This window comes from Diachasma alloeum, unplaced genomic scaffold, assembly GCF_001412515.2.
Source record: "Diachasma alloeum isolate Michigan unplaced genomic scaffold, Dall2.0 Dall_scaffold_00371, whole genome shotgun sequence".
In the NCBI taxonomy this organism is placed as follows: Eukaryota; Metazoa; Arthropoda; class Insecta; order Hymenoptera; family Braconidae; genus Diachasma; species Diachasma alloeum.
The window spans coordinates 662,881-686,764 of record NW_021680510.1 but is presented as its reverse complement, the minus strand read 5'-3'; the positions used below and the strand labels follow the sequence as shown (position 1 = coordinate 686,764).

Here is a 23,884-nt window from a genome sequence, read left to right as displayed (position 1 = left end):
AAAGAGACTTGACATTTTTCATTTGAATGTTTGCTTAATAAGATAATTTTCCACTGAAATTAGTTATTCAAGGCAATTCACCTTAACTTTGGTTGATTGAAACTGAACAATGTTTAAGATAATTTCAAAAAAAAGGTCTCACATTTTCTCAAAACCCAAGATAATTCAGTCATCAATGAGATAAGTCACGACGACAAACAAACTCTTCCATTCTGTTACAAACAATCTACATTCTCAGTTGCGAATTCCATAGCGAAGCGGTAAAACTATTTAAGTAAAACAAAAAATAACGAAATTTTCGTAATAACCTTTTTCTGGAATAAGTTGATAGCGACAGAAAAAGTGCTTGATAAAAATTTAGCTATCTCCCTTAGACTCCAAGATATTCATTGAAAACTGGCCAATAAACAAAATCGACTTGAACCGTTGTACCCCTTCGCTACAGAATTATCCCCAAAACAGGATATTTTACAACAAAATCATCTAAACCACTCTTCCCACGAAATTGAATGAACAATTCAGTAGCGAAGTGGTAAAACGATTTAAATCGACTAATCTCCCAGTTGCGTTTTTTACGAATATCTCCCAATCTAAAGGAGATAGCGAAATATTCATAATCACATTTGTTGTAGCCCTCAATCGGCTATACAAAAAAGGTTATGACAAAAATTTTGCTATCTCCCTTAGATTCCGAACTATTCATTGAAAACTGGTCAATAGTCAGAATTGACTTGAACCGTTCTACCACTTCGCTACTGAATTGATGAATAATCCTTCCCACCCGCCGCCTCATTGGCTCCCCTCGCACCCCCTGGACTCCACCAAGCTCTTAAAAAGTCTGTCCCAAGAAAACCCATCGACATTATCCTTCAGATCCCGCACATCCTTCCCCAGAATACTAAACAACTCCTTGGTAGACACCCCATAATCCAGCAGCAGGGGTACATCTCCAACAATAATAATCTTATGTTTAGCTCTCGTCACAGCCACATTCAGCCTCTTGGGATCCTCCAAGACCCTATACTCCGAAGGTGACTTGAGCTCCAGAGCCCTCCTGTTGCTCTTCGTGCACGAGAACACGATGACACTCTTATCCCTTCCCTGATACTGATCCACAGTATTGATCTCCACCTCCTCCTTGATGATGGTCCTCAGCAGATTGATCTGCGCCCTGAACGGAGCAATAACACCAATCTCCTCAGGGCTGATCCCCCCATTCACCAGAGCAGTAACAAGACGCTGAATAACAACAATTTCGTACCAATTGACAGTGCTCTTGGCATTCTCCTCGCTCTGCTCCCTCATTTTGAGAAAAGAATTTCTCTCAAGTCTCGTGTGAGCAATTAAATTGACAGTCTCCCCAGTATTCAAAACCGTCACAGCCCTCTCCAAAGAGTTATCGAGAGCCCTCTGCACCCACTCCTCACACTTGGCCACCCTCTCAGGATGCTTGAACCTCAAAGTGGCATTGGCAACAGTCTCATTCCCAGCGCAGAGCTCCCCCTTGTACATGAAGTCATTCGCAAGATTCATTATCGTCTGATTCATCCTGTACTGGAGTCTCAGGCTCCTGGTGTTGTTGGGGCTGTCCAGACGATTGAAGATGTCCTCATCCATCCCCAGCTTCCTCGCCTCCACACTCTTTATCACTGCTGGCAGCTGCTGAGGATCTCCCACGAAGACGAACTTCTGGGCACTATAAAGAGGTTTAAGAAGTACTGGTTGAAGCACCTGGGTGCACTCGTCAACAACGCAGTAATCGAATGTTCGTTTGGTTAGGAGGAAGTGGCCTGCACCCAGACACGTGACTCCGACAATCTTCTGTTTGCCATAGACGAGCCCCAGCTTCTCAGGAGTATCACAGTCCTTGATTAATACTGACTCGGACTTGTGGACGAGCTCTGGGTGGAGTCTGTGGTCACTCCCCAGTCGCATGAAGTCCACCTTTCTCTGGTCTAGCTTCAAGAGGATGTTGTCGACTGCATTGTGCGTGTGAGCAGTGATGATTACCGATTTTCCCAAGTAGGAGAGGAGCTCGATGAGGGCTACTAGGGTCTCGGTCTTCCCTGTGCCAGGCATTCCCTTGATGAGAACGTAGTCGTTGGCTGTCAAAACAGCTATCAGGGCTTCTTGCTGGTACTTGTTCAGTCTGGCGAGGATTTCACGGGCTCCTGGGGTGTCAAAGTCACGGGGCAGGGGCTCGGTGAACCTTGCGGGCTCCTTGTCGATTATCAGACGGCGCATTCGACGAGTGATGTCGTTGGAGCTCAAGAGGGTTGCCAGGGTCCCCAGGATTCGGTACAGCTGACTGCGGATCGAAAGCATGTCTATAGAGTAAATCTCCTTGTTGCGCTTTGTTAGGTCTCGGTCTAGACGAAGGGTTAGGGAGGTCTTAGTGACGGAGTTCAGGAAGCCTGAGGCGATGTGGAAGCGCTTGGCACTGCTTACTGTTACGTATTCATCGCCGCGAAATACCTGGGGGAAACAGGGGCGAATATTAATTATTGAAGAGGTTTTTGCTTCCAAATGGAAGCAAAAAAAGTTGAAAAAATTATGCAATTTATGCATTTTATGGATTTTATGCATTGTTATGCACTTTATGAAATTACATGTGAAATTGATGTAATTTATGCATTTTATGCATTTTTATACACTTTATGAAATTACATATGAAATTACGCAAAGAGCATTGCTTACGATTCATCCCACCTTCTAGGGACATTTATGAAATTTATGCATTTTACGCAATTTATGCATTTTTATGCAATTTATGAAATTACATATGAAAAAAATCCGGATTCCCCGGTTATTTTCATGACCGGCGAATCCAGTACAATAATTACGAACGCTCGCTTGTAATCGCTCAAATTTAAATTTCCATTTTTTTATGTTACAGTAACTAAATATTGTTACGTATGTGTTCTTTTCATTTCACGTCGTGTCCGTCAAACGCCGTTTGCGGACATTGTGAAGAAATAGTATATTTCGATACGAGTGTAGAAAAGTGTTTTTTGGCTCGTAGGATTATAGCACGAGCCGAAGGCAAGTGATATAATCCCACGAGCCGCAAAGCACTCTTCCCGTGAGCATCGAACGATATTTTTCATCACAATGGGTGGAAAAGGGTCGTTTTAGGCACGTGAAGCGCGCCGAAAAAGTAACTTTTTTGCACAGCGTGATGAAATAATATACTTTTCATCACGCTGTGACGGAAAGTGAACTTTTGAGCACGCTCCGCGTGCCTAAAAGTCCAGTTTCCGCCACATTGTGATGAAAAATATTGTTCGTAACTCGTGAAAAAATGTTTTTTACCTCGTGGGATTATATCACTCGCCTTCGGCTCGTGATATAAACCTCCGACTCGCCAAAAAACACTTTTTTGCACTCGTTACGGAATATACTATTCTCCCTCTCGATTACCTTCATGTACGATCGGCTCTTTCTTACTCGTTATTCTTTTAACTGCTTTCCTAGTTATTCGCGGACGTATCTCTCCTTTTCATATTGTTTCCGAATGGAAGCATTGTAATCGTCCCAAAGTTTTGAATTTTTTCTGTTATATCGACCCAGTGGGATCCAAAAAGTCAAAAAATGCAATTTTTGGACCTCGTCCGTACGCGTGAATATATATGTGTACGTACGAAAAACAAAATTTTGCTTCAATTGTCCGCTAATGAATGGATAGAATTGAATCTTTTCTTTTACATGTAAATATTGTTGAGCCCTATCAACTGCCGATAAATACAATTTAATTCCTGGATTAGTCTTTTTAATTTTCGATTTTTTTCGAAAATTGGTTGTCTTACGATAACTAAAAAAAATGTTCTGAATTGATTCAATGGTGGCTTAAAAAATTGTTTACATGTCCTTTTGACCAAATTCGAAGATGAAGGCGATAGCAATAATCGTTATTTTGGTTTATTTGAAAATTAGCAAAAATTTTATATTTTTCGAAAATCAGAATTCCGGGGATATCTTTAAATATCAAATGAATTCAATGATAGCTTGAAATATTTGTTTTAATGCCATTAATTCGAACTCTGGCGTAGTGCGAACCGTACAAGTAATTCGAGATTTTGAAATTGACACGCCTGCCAGTGATGATAATAAAATGCCGCACTCACTGCCATACTGGTTTTTCTGAGAATCCCCCATTTACTTACTCCCCGACAAATGCCGTATGTGTTTATTATCGTATGGATCCAGAAAGTCCATTCATTATAGTTTCAGATACTTCAGGCCAAGAATCAATAGTTCGCAAATCATCAATATGTTGGTTGTTTAATAAAGATCATTCAAAACTCCGCAGTGATAGACTTCAGCGAGTTAGGGACGAAGAAACAACGAAAAGTACTAGTCATTGACGTAAGAACCCTTTTTTTTGAAAATGTTTGTGAGACTCCCAAGAACAAAGTTAAGCTTCCGTTTTACGATCCATTATATAGATCTATATATTATATAGATCATGAGAAAATCGAAAAAAAACGAAAAAACCGAAAAAAAGGGTTTCCCCTTTTGACTGTCTCTGCATTATGCCTGAAAAGTCTTTATTTTGAATAGTTGACGATCAGAAGGAAAACCCCCTTTTTTAATTTTTTTTTCGTTTTTTTCGGTTTTCCCAAAATCAAATTTTCCTGGCTTCGGTACCCAAAAACATTTTAAACTCTTACATTGAATTATTTCACTCGGAATATTGACCCTGATTGAAAGAGTTCCATGATAAAACGCCAAATCAGCAAAACAAAGCTGACTCGACTTCTTTTAGAAGGCGGTCATATGTCCAATTGAGGGCAAAACAATTCTCAAAACCCACATTATGCAATTAATTGCATGCCAACATTATTGCAAGATGTTTACATAGACAGTTTTCAATAACAATCAAAAGTAAACACCTTTAAAATTGTCACACATCGTCCCGGCACCGCATTTCGATTGAAGCTTTCCTCAGTCGTCAGCCAGCCTTCGGCAAAGAAGAGTGAACGAACGGATTGATTTTTCCGGTGATTGTCGGAACATGAACCGCCAACCGGTATTAAAATCCAAAGTAGAATAAATTTTGATTGGACATGTTGGATTATATAGCTTCATTTTCTAAGAATTGATTCAATGAGATTCTGCGTACAAAAACCAATCGACGTAGAGAGTGCCGGAGAGTTAATATAAACATAAACAAGTACTCCATGGCGAGAAAGAGCTGAGAGCTCTTTATCGATAAGTGACGATATTCTTTTGGTCTTTGTGACCGGTATTTAGTCTGCTAGAGCAGTTCGTAGAGTACAGACGTTTTTCTTCCTCTTGCGATTTTAATAAAGAACAGTAGTTAGATTCAAATTCACAGTGTTTTAAATAATTTAACTTCCCATTTCCAATAGGACATTTATCTTGATTCGCAATCGAAGTTTACCAGAAATGACAACGAGGAAGTTTTTATTGAAATTTGGATGAAATTTCCTTGTGTCTTGAGCTGTTCGGTAAGAACTCAAATTAATTCAAACTTTACGATAAATTTAGATATTCATAAATCATGTGAATTCAAAATTAGTAGAAGAAAGAAACTTCTATCAGTAGTAGACGAATGGACTCAAACATCATTGATAAAAACCAAGTGTTAACTGTGTAAAAACTCGCAAAAGTGTTGAAATTATAACAATATTTTGGAATTATAACTGATCTAAAACAGGAAATTAGTGAGTACAAACGTTACGTACAACCGAAGGCGTTAAGTCTTTTAGGAAGAAAAATCGTGCTTCACACACGGGGAGAAATATTCAATAAAAATTACGTAATTCCGGAGCGAAATGTGGTTGTAGGAAATTTTACGGAACTGTCATGGAATTTTTTCAGAGCGTTCGGTAATTTTCATCTGAATCTCCTGTGAAAAATTCCGATACCGGTACTTAAATTTTCTGAGTCGATTCCGTAATCGATGAGCGAATTGTGAGTTCCGTAATTTTTACTGCACATTTCTCTCCGTGCACTCGTGATTTTTTAGCCTGAAGGAAGGAGACTAAAACCCTCAGGAAATTAATAACCACAAACGTTATGTCAGGCTGTATAGCGAGTCAGGCTGTATAATCACGAGTGATTTTTCCTAAAAAACTTGACTCCTTCGTTTGTTTGCAACGAACCTATCGCAAAATACCTGATAATTTTGAAACTCTTGGGGTATCACAACTGACAATTTCCTTAATTCTGATTTTGACCAATCAGAGTGCAGTATTCGGGGTCACGTGACGCGTTTCACACTAATTTCCCTGGCTGCAGGGAAATTATCAGACTGATAATTTCCCTGCAGCCTGCCAATTGTCTTCTACGAATTTGACAGGTATTCCTCACATTTTGGTAAAATATGTCCCGTAACCCCGAACACTGCACTCTGATCGGCCAAAATCAGAATTGAAGAAATTGTCCTCCGAATACCCCTCGACCTTCAAAATTCATCGGATATTTCCCTCAAGTTTTCCTGCATATCAACGGTCGAGATCAGTTTTGCAGTAAAATCCCTCGCGCTACGCCAAAACTGATCCCTCTCGTAGCTATGTAACAAAATATTCGGGAAATATCCGATAATTTTGAAGGTCTTGGGGTATTATAGCTCCTTATTTTTGGTAATCGGATCTGGCCTCCCCTGGACCAATCGAAGTTCAGTATTCAATAACATGAAGTACTTCCCAATTAAAATTACAGCGGTTATTTCCCCCTAGCTTTTGATAATTTATGTCGCGCCGTGCAATAAGTCGAGTTTATCGCACGCTGCGCTTCGCGCAGCCTGCTCAACACTCGACTTGTGCACGACTTGACATAAAATATTATAGAGCACTCGGTAATAAATTTCGTTTTCAACAAATGTGTGTACAGACCTCGCCTTCGGCTCGGCCTGTAAACTACACATTCGTTGAAAACGAAATTTGTGCCCTTGTACTCTAATGTACTATTCCCTCTAGCTCTGCAATTGTTTCTCTAACCAAATAAGTTTCAAATATTACTTTAAAAAAATTGGTTTTAAATTGACACTATTGGTAGTGGGATATATAAATGAGTACTCAATGCAGTGGATTAAACTTGAAATCTTTTATTCTTTAAAATGGCACGAGGAAGAAACGTCTGTACTCCACGGATCTTAGACAGCCGAAACGAAAAACTACTATTCCTTGTTTCGCCTAAAACAAAGATTTTTCGGGAGCAAAATACATATGGGAGAATCGAACAACGAAGGAGTAGTGCTACACTGAGAGAAAAATCTGAAGTTCGATTTACTATAAGAAAATAGTTGAGGCAGTTTTGGTGAACGATACGATTTTTTTTTTGTATGCGGCACATAACATTATAGTAATTTCACAAGCGTAATTTTTGCAAATCAAAATGCAGTTAAAATTGAATAATAAAAAAAAATGCAGTTAAACTAACCAAAGTTCAAAAGTAACCACGACAAATCTATCGTGAGCGGAACTATAAAATAGTAACAATGACTACATTCCATTGTAGTAATCGCTTCTCCGGCCATAGTTACCGTAACCCATGAGAAATTGTTGAGGACTTTTTGGCAGAGAATGCATTTTTTTTTAAACTACTAAATCTATTTTTGCGACAAAAATTTTTCATTCCGGCGCACTCTCTGCATGTTTCGCACAAAAAATCCTTTTTTGATCATTTTCAAAAAACTATTTTGTTGGGACAAGTAAGACTTGTTTGAGAACTTTGTCGTTTTTCTCTCAGTGTGTTCCACTGGACCTCTATGATTGCCTCTCCTGTATATAATCTACTAGGATGATACAGGAAAGTTATGGTAATTACCACGAAAATCTATCTTTTATTTTTCACCAAGGGTCCACTTCCACTTACGTCTTTTTTATTTCAAGTCGAACTTACGCCCCTCATATCCCAATTTACGCTGACCTACTTCCACACCAACAAAAATATCGACATAATATAACAAAACTCATTTCCTGCGCTAAATATCTTATCTCTTAACACTCCACGTTTTCCGACTTTTTAATTTACGCTGCAGCAAAGCCTCAGAAAAATTTGAAAAAATTTAACATCTCATTTTAAAGTAGTCCAGAAGTCCTATCAATGAAAAGATTGGCCAAAAATATCATAAGTACTAATTTTCAGAGTTTTATATCGAAACTCTCATTTTTTATCGTTATTTTACATCGCTTCGACCCGGTTAGGGTATACTGCGATGATGATCAAGACTTTAAATGGTTAGATCGCACCATTCTACCCGGCCGGGATTTGAACTCGGAACCTTTCGCATGTGAGGCAACGAACTTGCCCACTGCGCCAAGCCACCGGGCTTATACCGAAACTCCGGGCCGTATACCGTGCATAAGGCGAATTTTCGAAAAATCATGGCTGCTTTGGGCTTGAATAATTAAAGCAAACGCTTCTTCAAGTATACAATCTATATCACTCTTGATTTTTTAAAGATTTTTCCTAGATCTTCAAAATTTGTCCTTTTGTTGATTTATGTTGGTACGGCGCGGCGGTCACGGCGCGACCGACGGCGTTCGTAACTTTTGCAACACCAACGGAGTGTTAAGGGGTAACAGAAGACGACCGTTTCCTCAAACTTTCAAACAAATTTCCTGCTCAAAGTTATTAGTATTTTTCAAACCCAAAGAACATTGATCTTCATCATCATCTCCTGGAGATTAATGTGCTTCGATTTGTAAAAATATTGATAACTTTTGGCAGGAAATTTGTTTGAAAATTTGGAAAATTACCGCCTCTCTGGTACCCCTTAAGGGGAAACGGAACCCCTGCGTTTATATGAATCTTTAGAATTGTGTTTTCTCCTGGGAAGACAGCTAGGTATCTCAATTTTCAAAATAGTGGTATGTAGTCATCTGCCATTTTTATGTGATAAAAGTGTGATTAAAAAATTCTCCAAAATATTAAAACTTTTTTCAAAGAGCCTTTTCCGTAATAAATGCCTCTGTGCAGTGTGGAAAAAGATTTACGAAATCAGTCTTCCCCCTGCATGATATTGGGTGACAGGCCGCTATTTGTCACCGTCAATCAGATACATTTTTCAATTTCTTGTTATTCAACTTATTCTGATTACAAATTAAAAATGCTCTTTGAAAAAATTTAGAATTTTTTCTACTTTTTTTTGATTACTCATTCATAATTTTTCAAAACTTCTGCATGATGCAGCACTCAGTTGACAATTTCAGATGATGAAAGATGAAAAAAACATCGAGATAACGTTCGAAAGATAGTACACCCGGGCCTTGAAATGAAATAAATTTTTAAATTATCTCGATATGGTCTCCGATTACTATGTTCAATCGTGTAATCAACTATTTCTGTCGAATCAATTTTCAGTAACAGAGGTAAATTTTCTACCTCTTTTATTTAGATCTCCTCAACGGAACCTCCTTTTCTCTCTCATTTCATTAGAATTACTTCTTATTTATGCGGTTCATTTCAGAGACCGAGAAACGCCTTGCGATGTCTCCACCATCAATTCAATTTCGTGGTTGCGCTAAAATGATATGAGATGAAATTGTTAAAGGTGAACCATCATGACTAGTTCAGCCGAAATTGAGCTGGAGAACGAACGTTCTAATGATGAAGAGGAGAGAACCTATTTGGATGAAGGAGAGAATGAAACACTACTAACCCGAGCACTACTGAGCTCAAAGGAAAAGGAAGATTGTTCTACTAGAGGCAAACCCCGAAATATTCTGAGATCAACTTGCTACAGCCCCATCGAATTTTTCCGAAAGAAACAACGCGCTGTCGCATTGCTATTCCTCGCTCTCCTCATTACTTCACTTTACTTATATTTTGGACGTTCTGTGCCCGAACTGCATAATCTAGAAGATGGTGAGTTTTATGAGGGGCTCTGTGTTCCACTCAGTTGTAATCCTTGTTCGCTTTATCGCATTTTCATTGGGATTAAACTGAATCTTCAATTATCCTAGTACTTGTCATTTATTTGCTTATTCGTTTGCTTTCTGCCATATGATGCATTCAGTCCATATCAAGATGAACAAGTCAGCTCTCAAATTGGGATGGTCCCAATACAAACTCAACAAGCACACATTTATCTAAATTGATCGATTTTTGGGCTCAGAATTGAGGAGAAACTTGTCAATTGCGATAATGCATGGTAAATCAAGAACTTAACATGAGGTCAGAGTTCCTTTCTACGAGACCATTCAGATGTCAGAAACGTCATAAGTCAGGAGAGTCAGGCTACAGACAAATGGTACATCAGGAGCCAAGGGAACTGTAACTGCGAGTTTGAGTGACACAAGAATTTCCAAATGGAATCGAATTTCAAAATGATTTCCACGACTTCCAACATTTTTATTCGTGATTTCCAATGATTTCATGGAATGGAAATCAATGACTTCCATAACTTTGTTCCGCAAAAAAACACTGGCACATTTTTCAAAAATCAAAATTTTTTTCTTCTTCCAAAATTCATTGGTTTATTGAATTCAATAGAAATTCATTCAAAACACCTTCTGCTAATAAATGAATTGTCTATTGAAAGTTTTTTAAAATAAATCATCACTTTAGCAATATTTGTTTACTTTTTCGCAAACGAGATCGGCCGCGCGTACTGCGCACGCGCCTTCTCATCTCCTCGCGTAGTGGTGCTTCGGTTTCAGTCTTACGCTTACGCTTATTCGAGATTTTAGAGATATTTTGGGATCGATTTCTTTTCTCCTTTTTACGATAGGATACTTTTGAGAGTTCTGAATACCCGTCGCTCAAATAGTTGGAATCGACGTTCACTCGGCTAAAAAATTCGATTTTGGCGAAAGTCGACGTTCCCCCTGGAAAAAACCAAAATCTGACCCTTTGGCTCGGGGTGAAAAAAAAACTTTTTCAGTTTTTACTTTTTCCATACTTTTGAGAGTTCTGAATAGCCCGTCGCTTAAATAGTTGGAATCAACTTTCAGCCGGTTAAAAAATTCGAATTTGGCGAAAGTCGACTTTCCCCCTGGAAAAACGGAAAATCTGACCCTTTGAAAATCTGAAAATTTTTTTTTTTTTTCAGTTTTCACTTTTTCCACATACTTTTAAGAGTTCTGAATAGCCCGTCGCTTAAATAGTTGGAATCAACTTTCAGCCGGTTAAAAAATTCGAATTTGGCGAAAGTCGACTTTCCCCCTGGAAAAACGGAAAATCTGACCCTTTGAAAATCTGAAAATTTTTTTTTTTTTTCAGTTTTCACTTTTTCCACATACTTTTAAGAGTTCTGAATAGCCCGTCGCTTAAATAGTTGGAATCAACTTTCAGCCGGTTAAAAAATTCGAATTTGGCGAAAGTCGACTTTCCCCCTGGAAAAATCCAAGATCTGACACTGTGGCCCTCGTGACCCTTGTTACCCTTTGGCCGACTTTCCCCCTGAAAAAAATCCAAGATCTGACACTTTAGCCCCCGGTGAAAACATTTTTTTTTCAGTTTTCACTTTTTCCACACGAGATCGGCCGCGCGTGCTGCGCACGCGCCTTCTCATCTCCTCACGTAGTGGCGCTTCGGTTTCAGTCTTACATTTACGCTTACTCGAGATGTTCGAGATATTTCGAGATCGATTTCTTTTCTCCTTTTTACGATAGGACTCCTTACTCGGAATAGATTGGGGAAAAATGTGAATTTCGGCGAGGAACACTTTTTTTTGTTGAGTTGGAAAAAGATGCTAGTTCGCAGTCCACAGGGTAGAATTTTCCTTTAGTTTTCATTGATTGCTAATGATTGCCAAAGGTTGGAAATCACGACTTACCAATTAGAAATCGTGCGTTTTCCATGATTTCCAAACGATTACACCTGTAAGTGGCACCGTAATTTCCAAAGTTACTAGCGAGGGGCTAGTAACTCCTGAAATCATGGTGCTGAAATCAATTTGGAGTCACCTATGAAATCACTGAAATCGCTGACATCAGTGAAATCATAGAAATCTAGTGATTCCCATTCATGGAATCATTTCTTGAAGTCACAATGAAATCATTTGCAGTCAATGAAATCCATGAAATCACGAGGGAATCCCTCGACCGAAAATACACCACGCTCTACACTCGTTCTGGAATTTTTCCTCCGAGAATTTTCTGGCTCATACGCGCGTATTGATGGTAACAAAAGAGATATAAGTGTTTTGTGTTGTTGGTACATTTTAAAGACAAATTCAGATACGTTACTGTCACAGCCAATAACGTCTCAGAGCTATGTTGATATTAAACAATATCGAAAAACAATTTCACCTCCAACGTTTGATGATGAAGGGCACTTGAAAATTGACCAAAAAATTTTGAGAGAAGTTAAAAAGTACTTCTAGTATTGTTCATTCGTTTATTAGAAATAATAATAATTTGTAAGCGTTCGTTAAATGTTATATGAAAATAAAATCAATCGTTTTGATAAATAATTATTTGATCTCGATTATTCTTTCAATTTCGGCTCATTGAGTTTTCAATTACGATTTAAATTACGTAGAAATCATTGATTTCAGTCGAATAGAGTCAATGAAATCATGATGAGTCATGTCAAATCACTGGAAATCATGCTTGAAATCAATGAAATCGTGAATTCAATGCAGTCATTGAAATCACTGATGTCGTCAGGTGAAATCGATTGCAGTCTGCAGTCATGGTGTCACTCGATCTCGAAGTTATTAGCCCCTCGGTTACTAGCCCCTTGTTAGGAGCAGAGTTGCCAGATATGGAAAATTTGTCTCACCGCACAGGCTCCAGCATCGCCAGTGTGACGATACTTTGCCACATCTGACACCTCTGCTCCTGATGTACAATCGCCAAATAGTATATTTCAGCTCGTGTGGGCAAATTTCGTCTTTAACGTGTGTGGGGTTTACAGCATGAGCCGAAGGCGAGTGATGTAACTACACACGTTAAGGACAAAATTTCCCAACAAGTACTGAACAAAATTTTATGTCACGAAGCCTGAAACCGGCTGAATTAGACACGAGACGCGAAGCGTCGAGTGTGTAATCCAGCCGGTTTCAGGCATGAGTGGCATAAATAACTTTTCGTGAGAAGGCCCGGTAAATCGCGAGTCTAACCTCGCTTCACTCGGTTAGATCGCGGTTTACGGGCCTTCTGACGAAAAATTGCATTCATCACACGGTCCAAAAGTATTTTCTGACGAATATGGCTTTTTGTCATTCCGGCCGTGAGGCAGCGCTTCACGGACGCTCCGCTCCGCTCCGCGGCCGTGAATCTCTGCCTACGGCCGTCATAACAAAAAATACTGTTCGTCATATGGCCAAAAAAAACTTTTCTAGCTCATATTCGCCAGAAAAGTTTCTTTCGGCCTAGTGACGAAATATACTATTAATCACATTCGTCAGAAAATACTTTGTGGACCTTGTGATGAAATAGTATATTTCAGCACGTGTGGGGCAATATCGTCTTTAACGTGTGTGGGGTTTACAGCATGAGCCGAAGGCGAGTGATGTAACCACACACGTTAAGGACGAAATTTCCCAACAAGTACTGAAATATACTATCGTGAACAGTGTGAAGTTGAATCCTGTGTAATTCTATCTATATGGGATGCAACTTCCCGTTGTTTACAAACTTCTTTCGACGATTGTGTCACGTCTGAAGGGTCTGACAGAAAGGAGGTCTGAACGCAGGTTCAGTAACTGATTTACCATACATTATCGCAATTGATAAGGTTTTCCTCAATTCTGAGCCAAAAAATCGATCAATTTAGATAAATGGACACTCGTTGAATTTGTTCTGGGATAAGCTCAAACTTTTTGGGGTGGAAAAGTTATGTTCCCTATGATGGTTCCAGCCGTGATTCACGTAGTTGCGAAGGTTCCATCGGCATTCAATAAATCTTATTGCCATTAAATTTGTCCCCAAAAACGATGCAACTGTCGTTCGAAAAATTTTTTCATCGGAGCTACCCTTGAGTTATTTTGATGTGACTTTTAATTTGGGACACCCAATTCTCTGCTAAATTCCAAACTATCTTTTTCAAAATGAGCTTGAATGAGAATCAAACACCTTCTATTTCGATTGATTCCTTTGCATCGCACATCCATTCAATTCTCTTGTTTGAATATTGCAGACAAAGGTGAGGGATACTTAGTTTGGAATCCGAAATGCCATATGGTCTCAAAAAACGCTACGGACCCATCGATAATTCAGTACATAGAGAAACATAACTTCGAGTCATGTTCCGATGGTCCTCTACTAAGCTTCATTGAGAAGGATGTGAAAGGTTCTTTCTCCTTAGTTATTGACCAAAAAGTTGCCAAGAGCTATGATAAGTTCGTCTGTTGCTGGTCTCCAATTACACGGCCTGTCCCTAAGGAACCCCTCCCGAAAGAGTGGGATACAAAAATCGAGTAAGTATCTGTCGGACAACAGGTGAAACCATCTCAGTTGGTCTGAAGCAGTTGAAAACAAGCAGGAGACCGAGCCTATCCGATCGAAAGCATGTGACTGTTACTTTAAACGTTAATTAGTCTTCCCCTTTTTTGACCGATTTTTTCTATTTTCGAATTTCTAATTTGTCTAGAATGTTACGAAATGTGAAGGAATTCTGTTTTTAGGGTCATGTCTGTATGTCACATGTAAACCACCCGCCCTTGTCTTCCTGTTCCGGTTTTTCAGTAAAAATTTTCTGATTATTCAGATTGAGAGTAATCCCGGTTCCCCTTCTACCTCATCCAAATCTCATCCAATCATTTCCTTTGACGACGATTTTAGGATCATGTAGGTATATAACAACTTGGGATTTTGGTGAAAATTCAACGTAAATGCAGTGAAATTTGTGCGCTGACAGAAGCAATTAATTCTATCAAAAGAATTTTATTTGAACCAACTTTCATTTGGTTGTTAATTTTCAAATAAACACGATTTCATAGTGAACACCAGTGATCTCGTCTTGAGATACATTTGATTGGGAGAAATCGAACTTGACTAGAATTGAAGTTCCTTTATTTGTCGCAATAATGACAGTATTTGATTTGAAAAGTTTGCTAACTCCAGAAATTCGTTGGTTTACTCAAAACTCAAAATTATTCTCATGACTAAATACGTTGTTATCTCAATCAACACGATCGTACGTTGTTCCAGGTAAATTTTAATTGAAGTGAGCATTTTATATGTTGAATCAGGATAAATATTGTCACGCAGAAGAAGCTTTGACATTGTAGTAAGATATCATCCGTAAGTTTTAGGATTTCTGTAATGAATAATACCTTAAAACACAATTATTTTCTGACAATCCTGGCCTCGTGGCACCGCAGGGGGGATGGATAGGAGAGGAAGACAAGGGCGGGTGGTTTAGATGTCAAATCAAGCCAAATACTTCGAAAGTAGCAAAAGAAAATAAGTATTTAAGTCATTTTTCTGGCTTCTCCAAACACCTTAACAAACCAAAGAAATCAGAGAAAAATGCATGAGGTATCAAAATCGGGGAACCATTGTAAAGCTTCACTGATGCCATTCCTTAGTCCATAAACTGTATAATTTCAACTCCTTTCTTGTTACCACTTCGTTTCAAAGATGTTTTGCCTGCTAATTCTTTCTATATCTTTCAGCCGAGGAGAATGTCAAGACTTCGAAAATCGCGTGCAGCTTCCCCCTGATTTAGAAGTCGTCATGCTCACTTGCAGACCAAAGCACATTTCAAAGGGCAACCTCAGTGGATCTGACATTCTATACGAGAATATTCACCCCATTTGGAATCCCGCGAAGGTTCAAAGTAGACTCATCACCTCCAAACCCTTCGACCAAAGCAACAAAGCACGAAGAAAGATGAGCATTCTAGTTTTAGGATTAGACAGTGTCTCCAACCTAAACTTCCAACGAAGCCTGCCAAAGACGAGACGCTACCTGATGGATACCGGTTGGATCAACCTCCAAGGATACAACAAAATGGGAGACAATACATTTCCAAACCTGATGGCGATTCTCACCGGTCAGAATGCCTCGACGGCCTTGGCGAAATGCCAACCACAGCAAGCCTACGGCTTTGACAACTGTCCTTTTTTATGGTACAATTTCAGAAACGCCGGCTACGTCACTGCCTACGCCGAAGACTGGATCGACATTAGCACATTTAACTATCACAAAGCCGGATTTGTAAATCCCCCAACTGATTATTACCTCAGGCCCTACATGATAGCTGCCGAGAAGTTCTTGAAATTCAAAAAAAAGTTCGATGCTAAATACTGCACAGGGCCTGAATTAACAATCGACAGGATTTACGATTCTGCATTGAACTTTGCCAAGACATTCCTCGGCTCTCCTTACTTCGGATTTTTCTGGACAAATACAGTCAGCCATCAAAATGTGAATGGGCCATCATCAATGGACGATCATTTCTTAGAAATGTTCGAAAAGTTCGCTGAATCAGGCGTCACCAATGATGCTTTGATGGTGTTTTTGAGTGATCATGGTATGCGCTGGGGAGGAATCAGGAACACGCTTGTCGGCTGGTACGCGGAGAGATTGCCTTTCATTTACTTAAAACTACCGGAGTGGATGAAAAAAAATCCAAGGGCATTTCAATCACTCAGTATCAATGGGCATCGTCTGACATCACCTTATGATCTTTATGAGACCTTTCGTGAGGTCCTGATTAAGGCTGGGGGTGATGCTAAAGCCAGCTCTGGGTGCCCGACATGCCAGAGTTTATTGAAACCAGTGCCAATTGAGAGAGGTTGCGCAGACGTTGGGGTTTCTTCCCACTGGTGCACTTGTACTGCCTTAGAGCCTGGGAATACAGGCGACAAAATTGCTAAAGAAGCTGCTGAAGCGTTTCTCCAATATGTGGAGAATATTGTTAAAGATTATAAATCTAAGGACGGGAAAAGACTCTGTGCAAAGCTTAGTATTACAAAAATTCATAGAGCAGATAAAATTATTAATGTGAATAATCCACCAAATGATCCTAATCATGTCGAAGGATATATTTTTTTGCTTGAAGTGGCCCCCGGAGGGGGCAAATTTGAAGCGACCATTAGAGTCCATCGGAAAGGGAATTACAGTATTTCTAATGAGGAAATCAGTAGGACTGATTCGTATGAGAAGAACGCAAAATGCCTCAACGAGGGTATAAAAATGTTCTGCCATTGTATTTCGTAAGAATGGAAGACGATATTTTATAATACGAGTGAAAAAAAGGACAAATCGCCTCTTTTTCATCAACATTATAAAATATCGTACGATAGAGAGAGCCTCATATGACCCCATGACCCTTACTTTGACCTCCATGACCCTTATTCTGACCTTTGTAAACCTTAATCTGACCCTTCTGATCCTTATTTTGATCTTCATTAGAACCTTTGTGACCCGTAGTGCCTGACCTTTGGTTTTTGACCGTTCATTTCTGACCCTGGACTTTGGAGTCTTCATTTCGAGTACCAAATTTTCATCACCAGAAGTAGATTTGGATTTTTATAATATAGAGATTTCTCCAGGCCAGTCAGTCCCAGATGGTCCAAGTCCATCTCCAAATATTACAACTGTGTTGAATTATGGTATGGCTATGCTACAAATGACCGAATGAACTCTATTGACAATTATTACCATTTAGAATTATTCAAATTATTTTGTGTAAGATCTCAAATTTGATAGTGAAAAATAATAATGGGTGTTTATTCAAGGTCATATGTAGCATAATCATCTCATAATTCAATATGATTGTAATATTTGGAGATGGACATGGGCCACCTGGGAATGACTGCCAGGAATAATTTCTTCTCTTAGAAAATGATTCCTTAGCCAAAGTATTTTTTTTCTCAGTATAACCCTCACACTCGTTAACAGCTACTTTTTTACTTGTATGGTAATATACTACAGCAGGGCTAGAGATTGTTTCAATTACAATTTCCCGATTGTCAGTTCGCAGACAATGTTGACAGAGAGAATCTAATAGAGTTCTATTTTTTTTTACATTTTTACATTCTACATTGTAATTTTTAGAGTGCAATAAAATTTTTGAGCGGCACGGGAGAAAAAATTTTCTAGTTTCTAAAACCAAGTTGCGGATGTTAGGAAACCCATGCTTCTTCTAATACGCATTATCCTGAGAATAAGAAGCAAATTACGTAATTTCAGAAGAAAAATCTCAAATTCAGTACCAAAAATCTACTTATTTCCACTGAGAAAAGTTTCTCAATCAAGAACCGTTGGATTCTCAAACAGAACCACTAGGGTCTGAAATTGAGAATTTGCTTAGTTCTGGACCTAAGAATATTAGAAAGGGATAAAATTCTGAAAAAAATTAAACATTAAGGCCCGGGTGGAGTATCTTTCAAAGGTGATCTTGATTGTTTTTTTTATTTTGACGAGATCGGCCGCGCGTGCTGCGCACGCGCCTTCTCATCTCCTCACGTAGTGGCGCTTCGGTTTCAGTCTTACGCTTACGCTTATTCGAGATTTTCGAGATATTTCGGGATCGATTTCTTTTCTCCTTTTTTAATAGGATACTTTTGAGAGTTCTGAATAGCTCGTCGCTTAAATAGTTGAAATCAACGTTCACCCGGCTAAAAAAATCGATTTTGGCGAAAGTCGACATTCCCCTTGGAAAAACGGAAAATCTGACCCTTTGAAAATCTGAAAAAAAAAACTTTTTCAGTTTACACTTTTTCCACATACTTTTGAAAGTTCTGAATAGCCCGTCGCTCAAATAGTTGGAATCAACGTTCACCCGGCTAAAAAATTCGATTTTGGCGAAAGTCGACTTTCCCCCTGGAAAAATCCAAGATCTGACACTTTGACCCTCGTGACCCTTGTGACCCTATGACCGACTTTCCCCCTGAAAAAATCCAAGATCTGACATTTTGACACCCGGTAAAAAAATTTTTTTTGTCAATTTCCACTTTTCCCACATACTTTTGAAAGTTCTGAATAGCCCGTCGCTCAAATAGTTGGAATCAACGTTCACCTGGCTAAAAAATTCGATTTTGGCGAAAGTCGACTTTCCCCCTGGAAAAATCCAAGATCTGACACTTTGATCCTCGGTGGAAATTTTTTTTTTCAGTTTTCACTGTTTCCACCCGAGATCTGCCGCGCGTGCCGCGCACGCGCCTTCTCATCTCCTCACGTAGTGGCGCTTTGGTTTCAGTCTTACGCTTACGCTTATTCGAGATTTTCGAGATATTTCGAGATCGATTGGTTTTCTCCTTGTTACGATAGGAATAGGATAATCTGAAATGATCTCTGTTGGAATTCATGCCTGAATACAAAAATTAATTTCTTAGTTTAGTTAAACATTTTCTCTTTTCCACCCAAACACTCAGGGTGACATTTATGGCTTTTCTTAGAAAATAGAGACGTGAAGAAAAACAGTCCTCATGGTGAGTCACAAAGGAGAGGCTGAAGAAAATTGAAACAAGGGCCTTTTGTCAAATGGGTCCAGAGAGTGAAAACTCTCATGACTTTTAGTTAGTCGTCCTAGAGACTTCGTTGGAGAAAGATATACCTTCTGCGTGCGATCATTAAAGAGTTTTACTTTGAAGAATAAAACTAATGTGTTTTTATTGAGTATTCCTACACATAATCCAATAATCTCCAATTGCTATTTAGTTTTACATAGCCCTGGAGTGTCCAAAAATTATGATTGTACAATCAAAAAAACGTTGAAAAAATGTTGAACAATTTCAAAGAGCGTTTTTGAATAATATTGGGAACCAAACCCAGTAGCGAGGAAATTGCAAATTAATAATTTGATGTATCTAATGGCTGTTAGATCGTCATTTGTCAGAGTAGTCAATGGCTGTCAGATCATTAGTACCATGATAAATTATCCATTCAGCATTTCCTCTCTATCAGACTTATTTCTTAATCTTTATTAAAAGCGCTCTTTGAAAATGTTCAGTATTTTTTTCTACTTTTGTTGATTGTACAATCATAATTTTTAGGGACTCCTGTGTGATGTAAAATCCGATGAAAATAGTGATATATTTTACATTGAGAAGATGGAAAAATAATCGAGATAACGTTAGGAAGATGATCCACCCGGGCCTTAATTCAACATTACTTGAGTCCTAGAGTATCAGGGAGTGTACCTTAAATAACAACTAAATTTGTTTTTTCAACAAATTTTTTTTGTTCGTGTTTGTTAAGGTATTTATGACGGGGTGGCCATGTAGGAGGTGGGACGGAGGGGAATATATTGTTTTCTCGCAGAAAACCAATCGCTCAACAAAAAAACCGATATTTCAATCACAAATTTTCAATCTTTTTCGAACATTTTTGTCTGAAATATCTTTTAATAACTTTTCTATTTTTTCCCACATATTTCAAGTCGTCGTGTATAAAACACGATTTTCGTCTATAAAAAATTCATTAATTTCTTTTTTTTTTTTGGACCCCTCCCCCCTCTGATCACGCTATAATTACCTTAATTTTTTTTCGAATCTTGTTAGGGAAATTCAATTGATTGTTTGACTGCTTGAATTGCGTCAAAGAGTCATTTTTTCGACTACTTCATTTTGCCCCACTCCCCCTACAAAAAATTATAAATTTTCTTTTTCTCACTTACAAATAATTCCCCATGCATGAAAAATTCATCACTTCTACCTGTCTAAAGTCCTTCACAGGAAACTCCTCCTCCCCCTCGTTCCCCTTGCTCCTGACGAACTCGTGATGAAACGCATCCTCAACAACTGTGACCTTAGAAACCTCCATGCACATGAGTCCAGTTTTCCTCTTCTCCCTGGCCTTCGGCGTCAAGTTCCAAATGCTATCATCAGCAACATCCTCCTGAGACTGCGCCTCCTCCATCTCCAACATGGCGATCCACTTGATCACATAATTGATATGATCCTCCGTCAGCTCCTCCATGACACTCCTAGTGATAATCGAGATAGGATGATGATTACTCAGGGATAGATTTTTATCTTCCTCAGCAAAGACACAGCAGAGAGTCTTGTAAGCACACATCTCCTTGCAGAAGAAGTTATGATGAATGGGTTCAGGTAGATCCATCAGCTCAACGGACGTCTTCTCCTTGGAGGCTCCAGTGTTCGAAATTGTTGCTGATGGTTTCGAGAGATAATGAGCCAAGAGGTTTCTCATGGATATCAACCCTCGCTGATCGTGTATCGAACTCTTGATCTCTTGCATTTGATTGTCCTTAATGTACAAGAGAAGACCAGAGTCCACATCGTACCCCAGTGTCTTCAGCATCATCGTGTAAAGGTACAATTGACCCTTGTGCTGATTAGAGAACACAGTTCTCCCTGTTTTTATTTCGAGGGGCATAACACTTCGTCGGTAATTGTGAACCTTAACTTCAACTGTCACATCAATCTTCCCTTTCAGCCCCAAAGTTGGCAGCCAAACGTTCTCCTCAATGTCTCGAATTTGCACAATTTGCCCTGTGAAATTCTTGTCAGGAATTTTTGGCTGTTTTCCTTCGATGTAACGCTCTATGAACTCGCAGATTTTCGGTATGTACTCTTCGATCATCACGTGGAAGGCCTTTGATGTGACATCTGAAGCGTAGAGCATTCGGATGGTTGAGGGTTGTTTGACGATCCTCTGGGAGAGGGCTCTTATCTCCTCGGCGGTGTACAACTTGTCTCGGAGGGCTGTCTGGAGGACCTCGTGGACTATCTTTCCACAGGTCATTGCGGCGTCAGCGGGGTCCAGGTTTGGGAGCCAGTCGAGGCCTTGGAAACGCGCCTCCAGGACTGCTCTTCGGTTGCAGAAGAGACTTGAGGATACTGTTGTACCTGAGATGAGGATGTCGGGCTGGGTGATACAGTAGCCCCATTCGTTGTTCACCACCCAGTCGCCGAAGGACTTCTTTGCCTTTATTATTATCGATTCACCGACTGATATTAGCATGTCCACCCTGAAAATTCAAATGCATTTGGTGGATCAAATCAAATACTTGTATGCCAGAATATTCCGCAGCATAATTATGAAGAAATTAGGTGTTTATCGATTCAGCGTCGTATTTGAACACGAGACTGTTTTGTAATACGAATGCAAAGACAATCGAGGCAAGTGTGCCACGATTTTTGGATAAAAACCGAGAACACACTAGGATCGAGAGCTCATTACCAGTGTAGTTCATTGTGGAGTACATTTAGCCTAATCTTGGATCGAATTAAACCGTTAAACTTTGAGTTGGGAATAAACGAACTTTAGTATCTGAATTGCTGAGATCGAGCCCATAATTACTCGACCATTCGACCATCGACCACAAACAATGCAAAACAATAAATTTCGAAAGGCTCAGTTTGACACTTTAAAATCTCAATGTTCGTCTTCTGAAAGTCTTAATTTGAGACTTTCGAATCTCAATTTGAGACTTTCAAAGGGTTGAAATTGAGATTTTAGATTTTTCAAGCTTTTCGAATGTCTCGAAACTTTTGAAAATCTTAACTTGAGACATTTGAAAGTTTGAACTTGAGATATTCGAAACTCTTAACTTGAGACTTTCGAAAATTTCAACTTAAGACTTTCACAGGGTTTAAATTGAGATTTTCAAGCCTTTCGAATGTCTCGAAACTTTTGAAAATCTTAACTTGAGACATTCGAAAGTTTGAACTTGAGATATTCGAAATTTTTAACTTGAGACTTTCGAAAATCTGAACTTAAGACTTTCACAGGGTTTAAATTGAGATTTTCAAGTTTCAAATTGAGTTTCAAGTCTAAAATTGAGATTTTCGAGTCTCAAATTAAGATTTTCAAAATTTTCGAATGTCGCAAGTTGAGACTTCCATAAGTCTCATTTTGAGATCGTATCAAATTAAAATCTTTTTTTTTTATGCACACATGCAGACTTTTTTTAAAAACATAATTCTGCATATTTCATGACATTTCTAGGCATTTCCAAAAGTAAAAAATCTCCAAACGGATCACCCAATAAATTAATTCCGAAATCATATAAATCCTGCAATCAATTCCATAAAAAACAATTCAATCTTACCAGCTACCCGAGCAGATAACCAGTGCAGTGGCATTGGACTCTGGTGTTGGATCAGCAACAGTGACATGAAGGCACATTCTCTTCCTCTCAATTTCAATAATCGTGCACCTCGTAAAATCGGAAAGATCCAGACAGAACTTGCTCTGCAGGTCCCAGTCATCATCAAATAGCTCATCAATCTCATCATGATAGTTCTCCTCCACCTCCTTTCCACCATAATCAACCTCCTTCTCCCTCCCTTCCCCCTTATCATGACTATTCGATTTCTGAGTGGGTCCCAACGACTGCAATCCAGAGTCCCCACTTTGCAGTATTTGACTCATCTGAGACCCCTTCGTCGTCTGCTCGGAGCCCTCCTCATTCTCCTCCTCAAAGTCAGAAAATTGTGCGAAAACATCATCGATCCAAGAAGAGTCCTGTCTCTCAAGACCCTTTCCCTCTTCTTGAATAATCTTCTCACTGTCTCCAGTTTTCTCAGCCTCACAGACACTTTTCAAGGTCACCGAGGCTTTGTTCTTCTTCGGAGAATTCTCCTTGTCCCCAACCACTTCAATCGGAGATTTCGACCCACTGAAACTCTCATCAGAGTCAAAAGTCAGATCAATAATATTGTTGTATTCACTGGCAGAATCATTAGGAATTGTTTTCCTCATTTTTAAAGGAGATTTCGTATCACAATCTGATTCTCTCGGGCGTTTCTCCGTTCTGTTGACCGAGGGACTGTCGTTCACGTTGGATTTCGGTTTGAGAGTCTCTTTCGATGGCTGAACACCAAAAATAAATAGTGGAGAAAATATTGGGCAGGAGAATTAAATGAGAAAATAATTACCTTTGATGAGGATAAACGTTTCTTTTCCATTTTTGTGTTCAATCGTCTTCATCCAAGGTTATGTCGCCATGTGTAATGTTTTTCGCGCCTAAAACGCGTAATTATCGTGAAAATTTATAAACAAAGGAGAGAGAGAAGGGGTTTCAGCTGAGTGAGTCCCTCTAA

The 23,884-nt window shown here is 39.1% G+C and overlaps 2 protein-coding genes across 4 annotated transcripts; one reads left to right on the top strand and one right to left on the bottom strand.

Annotated features, from left to right (window-relative positions):
• Positions 1–701: 701 nt before the first annotated feature.
• LOC107041689 (DNA replication ATP-dependent helicase/nuclease DNA2) lies at positions 702–23,851 on the bottom strand. Its single transcript, XM_015262344.1, has 4 exons — positions 23,720–23,851; positions 22,891–23,654; positions 20,529–21,807; positions 702–2,475 (listed from the first exon to the last, which is right to left on the bottom strand). Exons 1-4 carry the CDS (start codon positions 23,747–23,749, stop codon positions 790–792), a joined length of 3,759 nt encoding a protein of 1,252 aa, XP_015117830.1. The 5' UTR covers positions 23,750–23,851; the 3' UTR covers positions 702–789.
• LOC107041690 lies at positions 4,255–17,601 on the top strand. Of its 3 annotated transcripts, XM_015262345.1 has the most exons (5): positions 4,955–5,029; positions 7,717–7,786; positions 9,524–9,837; positions 14,059–14,338; positions 15,539–17,601. In XM_015262345.1, exons 3-5 carry the CDS (start codon positions 9,534–9,536, stop codon positions 17,085–17,087), a joined length of 2,133 nt encoding a protein of 710 aa, XP_015117831.1. In that variant the 5' UTR covers positions 4,955–5,029; positions 7,717–7,786; positions 9,524–9,533; the 3' UTR covers positions 17,088–17,601. The 3 variants fall into 3 exon arrangements, with proteins under 3 accessions (XP_015117832.1, XP_015117831.1, XP_015117833.1); XM_015262346.1 differs by lacking the exons at positions 4,955–5,029; positions 7,717–7,786 and adding an exon at positions 4,255–4,365; XM_015262347.1 differs by lacking the exons at positions 4,955–5,029; positions 7,717–7,786 and adding an exon at positions 5,234–5,471.
• Positions 23,852–23,884: the final 33 nt, after the last annotated feature.

What these genes read in the sequence shown, in the direction of transcription:
- LOC107041690 (XM_015262346.1), top strand. Translation starts at nt 9,534, where the DNA reads ATGACTAGTTCAGCCGAAATTGAGCTGGAGAACGAACGTTCTAATGAT. An exon ending in ACTGCATAATCTAGAAGATG is followed by an intron (nt 9,838 to 14,058) that starts GTGAGTTTTATG and finishes TGAATATTGCAG; the next exon opens with ACAAAGGTGAGGGATACTTA. An exon ending in GAGTGGGATACAAAAATCGA is followed by an intron (nt 14,339 to 15,538) that starts GTAAGTATCTGT and finishes TATATCTTTCAG; the next exon opens with CCGAGGAGAATGTCAAGACT.
- LOC107041689 (XM_015262344.1), bottom strand. Translation starts at nt 23,749, where the DNA reads ATGGAAAAGAAACGTTTATCCTCATCAAAG. An exon ending in GTTATCTGCTCGGGTAGCTG is followed by an intron (nt 21,808 to 22,890) that starts GTAAGATTGAAT and finishes TTGAATTTTCAG; the next exon opens with GGTGGACATGCTAATATCAG. An exon ending in CTGTGAAGGACTTTAGACAG is followed by an intron (nt 2,476 to 20,528) that starts GTAGAAGTGATG and finishes TGTTTCCCCCAG; the next exon opens with GTATTTCGCGGCGATGAATA.